The 14,581-nt window shown below is 40.1% G+C and overlaps 1 protein-coding gene across 5 annotated transcripts in view; it reads left to right on the top strand.

Moving 5' to 3' along the window:
* The window catches only part of Kdm4c (lysine demethylase 4C), a 171,142-nt gene that overhangs the window by 104,240 nt on the left and 52,321 nt on the right, over positions 1-14,581 (top strand). For all 5 annotated transcript variants that reach the window (XR_015047363.1, XM_021160558.2, XM_029475965.2 and 2 more), the window contains 2 exons: positions 6,452-6,507; positions 8,551-8,659. Coding sequence is in view for 4 of the 5 variants with exons in the window: in XM_021160558.2 (XP_021016217.1) it covers positions 6,452-6,507; positions 8,551-8,659 (165 nt within the window). In the remaining variant the exon portion in view is untranslated. The remainder of the gene's footprint in view (positions 1-6,451; positions 6,508-8,550; positions 8,660-14,581) is intronic.

Below are 14,581 nucleotides of genomic sequence, written 5' to 3'. Positions count from 1 at the left end.
ATATCTTGCCCTTCTGGTAATTGTTATAGTTCATCGACATTGTAGCTAGGTAGGACTCCTAATTGCTCCCCTCCCTTGGGTGCTTGCATAGTATTTTCTGGTCTTGTGCAAGCTAGACAGCCAGGAAAGTCATGAAATTTGTAGGTAAATCATAGACCTATAAAAAAATTTATATTGAGTGAGTTATATTAAACCCAGAAAGACCAATTTTGTATGTTCTCTTTCATTTGCAGTTTCTAGTTCCAAATCTTCAGAAGTGAGTCTACATCATAGAGTAAGCAAAAAAAAAAAAAAAAAAAAAACCCAGGAAAATATAAATAGGCTATAGGCATTATGAGGTGTGAGTGGATGGGTAGGGACCTTGAGAGAAGAATAGCAGGATACAGATGATAAGAAGAGCAAAGAATAAAAATGGGGAGGGTCTGCAAATAGGAAGAGAGGAGGGAGTAACCAATACAGAACAAAAAAGAGAAACAAGAAGCAAATAGTGGTACCAAGGCTATTTGATAAATGCTCAAGGATTTTTAATTTTAATTATACTCAATGCACATAAGTGTATTTGTGTGTACACCATACACAATAAACACACATAGAAACATATACATATCACTTAAACAAATTATACCTCTTGGGCTTACAACAACCATAGACTAATAAAAACGCCTCTACTGATTCAAGGAATCTCCTTTATAATGGTTGTTCATAGTAATTTTAAGAGACTCCTAAAACAATGTAGACTATCCTTATAGTGCATGGTTATCTCTCAGAGGTTGGACATGAACCCATATTGCTGAATACACCATATACTGAATATGTGGGATTTGGATGATTCAAGCTGGAACTAACCTGATAGCCTCTTTCATGCTTAAGCCCTAAGAGGACAGCAGTGATGGGCAAAGAAAAATGAGATTTAACTATCAAATTTGTCCCTGGAACAAAAAGGATTTGTAGTCTATCATCTGGAACCATGTTTGTGAATTTAAAGATGACTTTTTTGTTTTTTTAAGACAGGATCTCTCATATAGCTTGGGGTCGTCTGGAAATGTCTGTAGATACAGATTGCCTCAAATTTACAGAAATATGCCTGCCTCTTCCTCTTATGTTCACTATTTTGTTTTGTTTCGTTTTAACTTCTAGTTAGTGATGTTGATTTATGTGGAACGATCTACTGAAGAAAACTGACTTTCCTCCTCCAGAAGCCATCATTTGCTTATAGCTCCTGGTCTGGTGGTAGAACTTCACAAACCTTCCACTAGTCCTTGACAGTTTTGAGGTGGCTTGGTCTTGTATAGTTACTCTGTTTACAGCTGTGGCTGCTGTAAATTCCTGTGTGCTATGGTGCTGCCATGTGCAGTGATTACTGCTTCACTACAGATGGTCACTGTCTCTGCCTCTTACATCGTTCTGCTCTTTCCTCTCTGACTCCTGAATCTTTGCATACACACATATTCCTTTTAGGACTTTAACATGAAGGAATGCTGGATTTTTATAAAAAACAAAACAAAACTATTTCCATCTCTATTAAGATGATTATGTGACTTCTGTCCTTGAATTTATTTTTGGTATTTATTGCATTAATTGATCTATCTATATTGAAGCATCCCTGTATCTGTAATAAAACTGTCTTGATCTTTGTGAGTTATCTTTTGATTTTTTTTTTTAATTCTCTGTATTTTGTTGAGAGTTTTTGTATCTGTTTACCAGAATTAACGATGTCTTAGTTAGGGTTACCATAACCAAGAAAACTCTTATAAAAGACAACAGTTAATTGGGGCTGGCTTATAGGTTGAGAGGTTCAGTCCATTATCAAGGTGGGAACATGGCAACTTCCAGGAAGGCATAGCACAGTAGGAGCTGAGAGTTCTATATCTTATTCCAAATGCAAACAGGAGAAGATTAACTTCCAGGCAGCTAGGACAAAGGTCTTAAAGCCCACAGTGACACACTTCCTCCTATAAGTCCTCACCTCATAACACTGCCGTTCTGTGGGCCAAGTATATTCAAACCACTACAAATGGTCTCTAATTTCCTTCCTTCCTTCCTTCCTTCCTTCCTTCCTTCCTTCCTTCCTTCCTTCCTTCCTTCCCTCTCTCCTTCCCTCCCTCCCTCCCTTCTTCCCTCCCTCTTTCCCTTCTTCCCTCCTTCCTTCTCTTCCTTCCTTCTTTCTTTCTTTCCTCCTTTCTTCCTCTGTATATGTATTTACTTTGGATATCAAGGTAATAATATCATCTTTTTCTTTCTATTTCATGGAATAGTTTGAGAAACACTGATGCTTTCTTCAAAGCTGGTAAAATTCCCTGGTAAATACCTTGATTTTTATCAATTGGTTGCATTTTAATTACATTTTCAATCTCATTGCTTTTTTAAAGAACTGTTTAAAATATTTATTTTATCCACATTTTTATATTGCATGTATATCTAGAAGTTTATTTATTTTAGATTTTCATAATGAAGGAAATATATTTTAAACTAATAATTGTATGAATTTTGTTGGTATCTATTGTAGTGATTCCCTTTTCATTTCTAATTCTGTTAATTTGGGTCTCTCCTTTCCTTGTAAGTTTAGCTAAGGATTTGTTAATTTTGTTTTTCTTTTTCAGAAACCTTTTGTTAATTATCCTTTGCTTTTAAAACTTTATTTCTGTTTCATCTATTTCTGTAGACACTGATTATAATGATTGTGTTTGTATCTACTGATTGTGGTTGTTCCTTTTTGATCAGGGTCTAAAAGTGTACCATTATGTATTTCAGATTTCATTGGTTTTGTTCCCAGTTGTAATATAATTACATTAGTCTCTCTTACCCTTTTCTCTTCCCCAACACTCCCTTGAATCCTTTCTTATTGTCTTCCAAATTTATGGCCTCATTTTTCATTAATTGTTGTTATATGTGTGTGTGTGTACATTAACATTAATTGTGTGTATATTTTCATTTAAGACTTCTTTCATTGTATCTCATAGGAATGGATAGGTTATGTTTTCAACCTAATATCTTTTATATATATATATGTGTGTGTGTATATATATACTTGATTTTATATCTATACTTATTGTTAGGGTTTCCATTGCTGTGCTAAAGTACTATCACCAAAAGCAACTTGGGTAGGAAAGGGTTTATTTCATTTTACACTTCCAGGTAAGAGTACACTGAGGTAAACCAAGGTCAGAACTCAAAGCAGGAACTTGGGGAGATAGGAATTGATTCAGTGGCTATTAGCTAGTGCTGTTTAATGACTTGTTCCTCATTGTTTGCTCAGCCTGCTTTCTTTCTTCTCTTTTTTTTTTAATTCTTTAATCTTTATGGTGCAGCCATTATCCAGCCCCCTGACTGTTCCTCATCCCATAGTCTCCCTCCCCCCACCTGCCACCCCACCAGACCTCCCTACTCCCTGGGGTCTCAAGTCTCTCAAGGGTTAGGTGCATCTTCTTTCACTGGGGACAGACCTGTCAGTCCTTTTCTGTCAGGGGCCTCATATCAGCTGGTGTATGCTGTCTGGTTGGTGGCTCAGTGGCTGAGGGATCTCTGGGGGAACCGGGTTAGTTGAAATTGCCAATCTTCTTATGGAGTATTCCTCCTCCTCAGCTTCTTCCAGCCTTTCCCTAATCAAACCACAGAAGTCCCTGACTTCAGTCCATTGGTTGGGTGTAAGTATCTGCTTGTTGGGTTTCTTGCAGGGCAGCCATGCTAGGCTCCTGTCTGTAAACACACCATACCATCAGTAATAGTCTCAGGCCTTGGATCTTCCCCATGAGCTGAATCCCACTTTGGGCCTGTCACTGGACCTCCTTTCCCTCAGGCTCTTCTCCCTTTTTGTCCCTGCAATTCTTTTAAACAGGAAAAATTCTAGATTTTTGACTCTGGGATGGCAAATCTTATCTCTCCACTTGATGCCCTGCCTTTCTACTGGAGGTGGACTAAGGTCACCTAAGGTCCCTCCTTTGGGTCCTGAGAGTCACTCATCTTCCAGGTCTATGTTACTTTCTTTAGGGTACCCCCCAACTTATACCCCCCTAGGTTGCCTGTTTGCATTCATTCTGCTGTCCCTCAGGGCTTCAGTCTTGTTTCCCCCCCATCCCCCAATACCTTACTATGTTCCATTTGTCCCCTCCCTGTCCCCTCTTCCACCCAGGTTCCTCCTTCCCTCAGTGTGCTTTCTATTATCATCCGTTGCCCCAAACTGGCATCATCTATAATGGGATGGCCCCTCCAGTAACAGTTATAAATCAAGAAGATGCTCCACAGGCCAATTTTGTGTTTGGGTGCAGAGAAGGGTTCTCAACTGGTTTCCTCTTCCCAAATAACAATAACTTGTGTCAACTTGATATAAAATTAGCTAGCATACATGCACACAGTATGTTTGATTGATTCCTAAGTACCTAATGCGTGAATACATTTAATGCTGCCTCTATATGTATGGTTGTGGGACCATATCTTGAAACATTAGTAGCCTCCCAGGGACCATGTCCAAGAAGAAAACAAACTTTCCCTCTCCCAGCAGTCATCAGTTGCAATAGCCTGTCAACCTAGTAGTGGAACTTCATGAGCCTCTTTACTATCCATACTGAGGTTTGGGCTGTCTCTACCTTGTACAAGTCTGTTGCATACTGGGCTGGTAAGATGGCTCAGCGGGTAAGAACACTGACTGCTCTTTCGAACGTCCTGTGTTCAAATCCCAGCAACCACATGGTGGGTCACAACCACCTGTAATGAGATCTGATACCCTCTTCTGGTAATTGTCTGAAGGCAGCTACAGTGTACTTATTTATAGTAATGAATACATTTAAAAAAAAAAAGAAAAAAATATCTGTTGCATACAGTTAGAGCTTCTATGAATTCATGTGAACAACTGTACTATAATGCCTGGCAACTACTGTTTCCCTGCATGAGTCTAGCCCTTCTGTCTAACAGCTGGCATCCATTATTCTGTCCCCTTTATTGACCCTGTTGATGATGCCAGATATGGGTTCTATCTGTAGGCTTTAAATTCGTAGTGCCATTCTTACAACAGTCTTCACATTTGATTCCATGCTTCTCCATACTACCCGTCTGATCAGACATTGAATACACAGACCTGTGCTGCATTTCTGTGCTGACATTAATACCTTCAAATACATGGTGATCTCCTTGACATAAAGTACTGGGATTTATGTGTTCTATGGTTCTTGGCCACTATAATAAGCACCAGGTGCCCCTTCCATGAATGGACCTTAAATCCAATCAAATAATGGTGGATTATGCTCAGATTACTGCCACTATTGCACTACTATATCATGGAGGCAAGTCACTGTTGTAGGTCCCAAGAATTGTAGCTACATACTATTGATGATTACCTATCTCTTCTGGTAGAGTGAGAAGTATCGTCCAGCACCATTAGCACTAGTTATTATTAGAGGTGAAACTGCTATATAGACACCAGCTAGATTTTTCTCTGTTCAATGACTAAGTTACTGTTGTCTTTACCTGTAGGACCTACCATAAGTTGTGGAGAGTAAGCAATAATCTTGGCACTAGCCTGTGACAGTTGCTGGTGGGGTGTGTTTTATGGAGCCCCTTTGCCAGTAATTCAACAAGATGTCACCCAGTCCTGTGATTTTACTTGGTAGCATAAGGTGTCTAGTTACCCCTGTTATTTGATGACTCCTTTTAAAATCTTTTTTTATGTAAATACATGCTAGCAAGCTTCAATGGTAGTATACTTCCATATAGGTTTTAAAAAGCCTTTAGTATTAGCTGTTCCTCTGTTTATTTCCTCCTTGATCTTGCCCTCCCATCCTGATTTAATTTAATCCTCTCTTATTTATGTTTCTATAACTTTATTTTCTATTTCTCCCTTTTTGGGAGATGCTCTGGTCTCTTATGGTACCTGATGTGGTACCTAACCTAAGCTTTACGGTTACTTGGATTGTAGTATACATGTCTAAGACATAACAATTAACACCCACTTATCAGAGAAAACATAGTGTTTGTGTTTTGAGGTCTGGGTTACCTCACTCAGCACGAATTTTCTATTTCTGTTTGCCTTTGGTTTTATAATTTCACTTTTCTTAACAGCTGAGTAATATTTCATTGTGTAAATGTACCACATTTTTCTTATCCACTCATCTGCTGATAGAAATCAAGACTTCCCAGTTTCTGGCTCTTAGAGCAGCAATGAATATGGATTAACAAGTATTTCTGTTGTAAGATACAGTTCTTTTTCACAACATCATTACTGCACTCAAGAGTGAAAGCAATATATGGTGGTCCTTTCTAAAGACCTATGCACTCAATCATTTTCAGGCTTTCTTTTTTTTTCTGGAACTTGAAGTACCTATCATTGTGTAATTTCTTACACTTTTAGTTTTATGATAAATGAAAAATGGCATATATAAATTTCCACATTAGTTTATATTAAGGGCAGTGATATTTGTTATGTGGGTTTTATAACTGTTAATTCCCATCTCCTCCATAGGAATGCTGTCTCTGCAATTTGAGGGGAGGTGCTCTGAAACAGACTAAGAACAATCAGTAAGTAATATATTGATTATGCTGAATTTCATCATTTCTTCTCCTACTCTTGAAGTTCTGCATGATAGTTGGATTTACAGTTCTTCCTGGGACATTAGTTCACATACTTGCTCTCTGGCGCTAGGGTTGAAATTTGGCTTCAGAGACAAATGCCAACAGAGTATTTCTTCTTCCTCTATGTGCTTCCTATGTAATGACAGTCCTCATTTTATGAACAGGTTTCTCCTCTGTCTTACCTCTCATCTCCCTTTCCTCCTCTCCACTCCTCACCCCTTCCTTCTTCAGCAATACTTCCTCCCTGTTAACTCAACTACCTTTCCCCTCCCCCCCTCACTTCCTCTCTTTCTTTTTAAATAAATTGGTAGAAGAACTTGGCTTCAGTGGGGCAAGTGATCTTGCTTGGCCATACACTGGAACTGGAACTCCTTGTGCATAATCTTTTGATGTTAATACTGTATTTTTGTATATATACACGAGTCTGGTTGCTTAGAATGAAGACTAAAAGCATTTATCATCCTTAACATTGATAAAAGTGCTATGTAACAGCCAATACTTTTGCTTGAATTTGTATCATTTTTCATAAGGTCATCTAGTAAGATTGGCATTATTCTACATAGGTGTCACTAGATTTTAGATGTTATATATATAGGCTCTGGGGACTATCAGATGGCTTAAGTGCTTCATGTAAAAACATTTATCATGAGAAATTATCTTAATAGATTTACTATAAGATGCTAATTTTATTCAAGTATTGAAGAATCTTCTGGTGGGGTTAACAGTTGTCCTTTCTTCCTATGGTTTTAGGATGAAACCTGGCATATTCACTGGTTAAAAGAAATAAATAAGCTATGGCTGAGCAAGGCCTAGAAGTGCAGTCCTTTAATCCCTGTACCTGAAAAGCAGAGAGGCACTTGTATCTCTGAGTTGAAGGCCAGCCTGATCTATCTAGCAAGCTCCAGGTCATCCAATACCTGTCTTTGAAAAACAAACAAGAAACAAAGCCCTTCATTTGACTATAAGTCGATAGTTTAATAATACAAATCCTAATGATGTTCTGAAGTCCTATGTTTACTTAGAGGTATAACACTTAAAGAGATACTGAGTAATATTATTAACAAATTGATGCGAATTTGGGATGTGAAAGGATGCCCTAATATTTTTAAAAGGTCACAAAACAAGCTAGATTTCATTTCTCTTTACCTATAGATTCCTTTCTTTATATTAATCTTGCACTGAGGAAAAATATATAAAGACTTAACTACTTTTAATTTTATAGAAAATACCTATTTATTTATTTATTTTTGTTTTTGTTTTTTGAGACAGGGTTTCTCTGTATAGCCCTGACTGTCCTGGAAATCACTTTGTAGACCAGGCTGGCCTTGAACTCAGAAATCCGCCTGCCTCTGCCTCCCTAATGCTGGGATTAAAGGTGTGCGTCACAACGTCCGGCCCAGAAAATATTTATATTTGAATTATTTGCCTGAGAAAATAATACATATCATATCATGTATTATATTAAAAGGTGATTCCTAGTTCACTAAACTATTCTATTGCCATGTATCACACTGCTGAAACATATTACACATGTAGTATCAAGTGAAAATGAAAACCTACATTTTCAGTATCCTTATGGTTTTCAAATGTACATATCCGTATTATATGACTTAGTCCTTGGCCTTTATATGGTTCGTTTTTTATGTGTTTATGCCTTAGTATGCATGCAGCTCATGGAAGGCAGAAGGAACATTGGGTCATCTAATATTGGAATTTGTTGTAGTTGTGAGCTGCCATGTAGGTGCTGATATGTCATGTAGTGCCAAGACCCACTGCAGGAACTGCTGAGCCATTTCTCCAGCCCCATTTACCTAGTTGTCATTACAGAACTTATGTTAAATATATCCAGTTGTCATTAGAGAAGTTTATAATCTAGAACATACTTGCACTGGAATTACTTGGATTCATTTCTTCTATGTGCCATATTGCCACCACCAAGTTGAAGTCAGTTTAGGGAATTTGTTTATATTTCATGTCTCCTTTCCTTAGGTGGGCTCATGTCATATGTGCTGTTGCAGTTCCAGAAGTGCGATTCACTAATGTCCCAGAACGGACACAAATAGATGTAGACAGAATACCTTTACAGAGGTTAAAATTGGTGAGTGTCAAAGTTTTTTTTACTTTATACATTAATGTTAATTTCAACTTCTGAATTTGTTTTGTTTCCAAATCAGTATATCAGATAGTTTCATTTTATTCTACCTATATTTCCCTGTATCCTCTATATATTTTTCCTCACAAATTCTTTACTAGTATATTGTAAGTCTCCATAACAGGCCTCATATTTTTTTAAATATGGGAAAGGGATCAATTTTTTTTATTGATATGAACTTGTAAACATTAGGCTCTCTGATATTGTTCAGCAATTCCCTAACCTGTCCTACAGAAATTGCCTACTGTTTTTCTCTCTTTACTCTTGTGTTTCTTTTGGTATAGCAAATATGTCCAGCCTTAGCAGCCATCTCTTTGCCAAGAAGAACTTTGCTTTGAAACGCAGAAGCTTTTTTTTTTTTTTTTATTACAAGGTTTTTTTACTCAAATGCAGACTCCTAGATACTTAATATTCCCAACTCAAACTTGTTACCTTCTAATCTATTCAGTAACATTCATAAAAATTTCTTCACTGATTTACCTTTTTAAAAGATTTTTTTTTTCCATTTAAGGATAAGCCTGTGATGTGTACTTTAACTAATTTTTTTATTCCTGTACCTTTCTGTAACATATAGCATTAATTTAGGCCTCTTTTCTTGTTTTTTGTTTTGATTTTTTTGTTTGTTTTTTTACTGCAGGGTATCTCTGTCTATCAGAGTCTTGGCCATCCTGGACCTTGCTCTGGAGACCAGGCTGGCCTTGATTCCTTGCTTCTGCCTCCCCAGTGCTGGGATTAAAGGCATGTTCCACCACCACCTAGACGATTTTGTTTATTTAATAAGGCACTTTTCTTAAGTTAAAAACATTCATTTAATATGCTGGTGAACTTCCCTACAAGTTCTTCAGTTTCTGTCATTATCATAACTCACAATCATTCCTCTACAGAACATTTCAAGCATTATTGTTGAAACTGTTGCTTGATTCTAACAACCTTCTTCCCACAAAGAACCCTGTCTTAGGAATTTATCTACTATCCCTTGTTCTCAGAAAGGGTAAGTGAACACTGTTTCCCATCATAACACCATCAGGCGGCTTTTTTACTTTATGAAGAAATATGTGATCCGCTGTTACGTAATTTGAGTAATGTGGTCAAGGTGTAACAGTAAGGGCTGTAAAGACAGCGCAGTATTGAAAGAGCAAGAGTGTCAGCCTCCTCCCCCATTCTACATCTTCCTGTTCATAGGAATGTAACATTTTTAAGTGTTAGCTTATTTCATCAAAACTATTACCTATTTTGCCAAATACTGTATTTTTAAAATAAACCACAGTTCTTAACCTTTAGCATCTTTTAGCATGATTTCCCAGCCTTAGCACTTGATTTAGTATTTTAAGTTATCTATGCTTATAGAAGCTAAATAGCTTGTGAATACTAAGAAGTATAAAATGGCCGGCGGTGATGGCACATGCCTTTAATTCAAGCACGTGGGAGGCAGAGGCAGGCAGATTTCTGAGTTCAAGGCCAGCCTGGTCTACAGTGTGAGTTCCAAGACAGCCAGGGCTACACAGAGAAACCCTGTCTCAAAAGTCCAAAAAAAAAAAAAAAAAAAAAAAGGTATAAAATGCTATGGTATGTATGATATTGAAAGACTCCACGACTCCCAAAGGGAGACACTCACTCAAGCCTCGGGACAGCCGCGCACCCAAGAAGACACTGAGACCGAACTCAGGATGTAGAGAGTAAGATTTTATAAAGCAGCAACAAGCAAAGCACATGGACCAGAGGCTCTGGGGTCGAAACTCATACACCGAGCAAGGTGCAGAGGAGATTCGACCACCAGCCTAAATCTTTTACAGGCTTTTATAGGAAAAGGGCAAGGGGGGTGCAGGGCAGGGAAAGTACAGATGTGCGTCACTAAGGGGTTCTGCCAAGGGTCATTTTTAGGGACTTTCTTAAGGGCTTTACGTAACCAAGGGGTCGTGTCCTATATCTTGGCAATGTACTCGATCTATTGGAACATTCTGGGGTAGTACCAGGAGGCCCCTATCTCAAAAATGTTCTTGGAACAGTCCTCAGTTAGGAGGGGTAGGACTAGGTTTGTTCCAGGAGACCCTTATCTAAAAAATGTTCCTGGAACAGTTTTCATTTGGGAGGGGGTCGGACTCTGGGGTAAAAAGTTCAGGAGTGTTCCGGGAACAGTCTCTGGATGGGAGGGGTAAGAAGACTAGAGGACTTTGAGTTGAAGGGTTCAGGAAGAGTTCAGCTTTTTCCTCTTTCATTCCCCCCTTCTTCTAGTACAAAGCTCTAATCTTAGAGCTGGGTATTGGCCTCCTGGAGAACTCGATATTGTTGCCTTAATACCATAACTTGTACTGCATTTACTCTTTCTCTGATAAAAGCCACTAACTTATTAAGAATGCAGGGGCCAAAAGTGAGCAAAAGCATAAGTGTAATTAAGGGTCCTGCTATGGTGGAGAGGAGGGTGGTGAGCCAAGGGGACTTATTAAACCAGCTTTCGAACCATCCCTGTTGGCTTTCTCTTTCTCTTTTACGCATATCTAGGCGTTCTCTAAGTTTGGCCATAGAGTCTTTGATTACTCCTGAATGATCAATATAAAAACAACATTCTTCTTTTAGGGCAGCACAAAGTCCTCCTTCTTTAAGGAATAATAAGTCTAATCCCCTTCTATTTTGCAGTACTACTTCAGACAGGGAAGTTAAAGATTCTTCTAATTTGGTTATAGACTGTTCTATAGTGCTAAGATCAATATCCATGGCCGCACGTAGTTCTTCATAATATTGGGGGGTCTGAATTAAGGCGGCAGTTCCTGTACCTACTCCAGCCGCTACTCCCAACCCCAAAAGTATTGCCGAGGTTAAAGTAATGGGTTCTCTTTTCCAGCGGACTCGGTGATCAAATTTGTCTAAAAAGGAACTATCATCATGATACAGGAGTCTAGGGATAAGTTGAACTAAAATACAGAAATCTTTGGAGTTATTAAAAACAGACAAGGATATACAAGGAGTGAGACCAGTATTGCAAGCCCATACTGTGTCTATGGGGGGCACCAGATACTGACCACCTTTGTTAGACTGGACGGTCTGAGTCTGATTACAAAGGTGCTGTTTATCTTGAGGTGCCTGGCCTAAACAAAGCCCACTCCCTGAAACTGCTGCTAGAGTCAATTTTCTGTTTTCTCCCCAAAGGCATTGAGAATGATCTGAAGTAGTATTATAAGTCCTGATTTGAGCAATTCCTTCATAGTAAGGGGGCCTAGAGGTATAACATAACCAACACGATTGAGTCATATTAGGATTAGTCCTGTTTAACACCAAAAAGGCTCCTTGGATTAAACTGAATAGACGGCTCTCTTTATCCAGGGGAGGTGGTGTGATTAAGGTTGGCTTTATGAGGGAAGTATTAGTCCCTAGGAAGGGTCCCACTGTGTTGGGCTGTGGAGTTGGAGGAGCCGGTGTGACTGGGGGGCCCTGTTCCATAAGGACTTTGTTGGGCCCTATGGGTGTTGCCGCCAGGTGTCTCACTGTCAGTCTGATCGTAAAAATGAACCCAGGGTCTCTTGGTGGAATGTATACTGGCCAACCCCACCTATTTCCTTTAAGCCAACTCAGACGAGCTTGTTTCCCTTTCTCGGTGAATTTTATAAGTAGGGGGTTGCAGTATTTACCTTTACATGGTCCTGGGGGGCTATTTTTAGTAGCGCACCCATAATTTTCTACGTCCCCTACGATTTCATCTGAATCTAGGACATAATGGAGTGTGTCATCATTTGGATATTTATGGAGATCTCTTTCTCCTTGGTTTGGCTTATCATAACCACTGCCTCGTTTTACCGTGATTAGGTCCCAGTCAGAGGAAGGCTTCCAGTAGGCATCCCCTGTCGTTTCACATGTCCATTTGCCACAGAAATAATCTGATGCCCCCCCACATTTTTGTTGAAGCTCTTTGTTTTGACCCTGACCGGGGCAAACATAAAATTGTGCAGCTCTAAGATTAGCTCGGTAAAACTGTCCTGAACACCCATATGTGTTCCCTATTCCTCCCAAAACACACCACTGTTCAGGGGGTGGGTTACTAAGATCAATGTGATCGGGGAGGTCCCAATTGGGAGATCCTGCTGCTAACTTACAGATGTCAGGTGTGAGATCAGGCCACCAAGTCCAAAGGGGATGGGCTGCTGTGACTGCCCATACAATGTTCCCCTCCTCATTAAGCACTTCCCAAGATTGTTGAATTGGGGCATGAGGGTTGTGGTTCCCTAGGCTTAGGGTGGCACCCGCGACACAGACGAAGTTTAAGAGGATTGTCAGTAGTTGCCACCATCCAGTTGTCTTCATGGTTGCCTCTACCCTGGCTAGGAGCCTTCTTGACGTGGGAGGCGTGGATCCAGGTGGCGATTCCGTCTACCTTCACTGCTGTGGGAGTTGTTAACAGCACCAGATATGGTCCTTTCCACCGAGGCTCGAGAGTGCCAGCTCGATGTCGCCTGACAAGGACCGAATCTCCAACCTGGAACCCGTGGGGCACTGTTGTAGTTCCTGGGGCATAGGCTTCTTTGATCTGGTCCCAGATCTGTGTTCTGACAACTTCTAAGGCCTTTAAATGAGTAAACAGAGCAGAGGGTGAGGAAGAGTCAACACAGGGATCCAATGTCCCGCCAGACTCAGTTAAGGGGGGCGGTCCCCCATGTAGAATTTCATAAGGAGTAAGACCGAAACGTCCAGGTGTGTTTCGGACCCTAAGGAGCGCAAAGGGAAGGAGGGTCACCCAGTCCTTACCGCCGGTCTCAATAGCTAATTTAGTTAGGCTCTCTTTTAGAGTTCTATTCATTCTTTCTACCTGTCCTGAGCTTTGGGGTCTATAGGCACAGTGTAATTTCCAATCAGTCCCCAATTGTGTGGCCAATCCCTGACTTACCTGGGCAACAAATGCGGGCCCGTTGTCTGAGCCAATTACCTTAGGGATCCCAAACCGGGGTAGGATTTCTTCAAGGATCTTCTTGGTTACTACCTTAGCAGTTTCAGACTTAGTGGGAAAGGCCTCTACCCACCCTGAAAAAGTGTCTATAAATACCAGCAGGTACTTGTTACCATACATTCCTGGTTTAATTTCAGTAAAATCTACTTCCCAGTAAACTCCGGGGCGATCCCCCCGTTGTCTCTTTCCTTGTTCTTTATAAGGTCGGGCAGCATTAGTGAGCGCACAAGCTCGACAGGACTCTACTACCTGTTGCACCACCTTATTTAATTCTTGGATCTGATATCTGGAATTTTTAATAAGTTTCAAGAGTTTGTCAACCCCTAAATGGGTGAATTGATGCAGTTTCTGGACAAATTCTCTTCCCTCTTTGGCAGGTAGCTTGATACGCGCTTGGGAAAAATAGGGAAGCTGGTCCGCAGTCCAGATGAGCTCCCTGATATCATATTCTTCTTTTTGGTCCTGGCGTGCTTCTTGACGAGGTTCTGGCGTGGGCTCGCCTCCCTCTACCAAGACTGCTTTTTCTAGAGCAGCTTGCTTTTGACAGAATATACAATTACAATTAGGATGAGTCACTGGTGAGGGTCCTGACGAAGGCCCACTCTTTCCTGCCAAAGCCATCACCCCCTGAGCTGCCTGTTTTGCTGCTACATCAGCCATCTGGTTTCCTTGGGCCACAGGATCCTGACCTTTTTGGTGTCCCGGACAATGGATAATGGCCACTTTTTTTGGCATATGTATAGCCTCTAAGAGGGCTAGAATTTCTTCTTTGTTTTTAATGTCTTTTCCTGCCGAGGTAAGTAGCCCCCTTTGTTGGTAGATGGCCCCATGGATATGGGCTGTAGCAAAAGCATAACGGCTGTCAGTGTAAATGTTAATCGCCTTACCTTCAGCCAACCGCAGGGCTTGGGTTAGTGCCATAAGTTCAGCCTTTT

Source organism: Mus caroli, unplaced genomic scaffold (genome assembly GCF_978045245.1).
Source record: "Mus caroli unplaced genomic scaffold, Mus_caroli_1 scaffold_6, whole genome shotgun sequence".
Lineage (NCBI taxonomy): Eukaryota > Metazoa > Chordata > Mammalia > Rodentia > Muridae > Mus > Mus caroli.
Note: the sequence above shows the minus strand (reverse complement) of the source record. Positions and strands in the feature narration are given on the sequence as shown.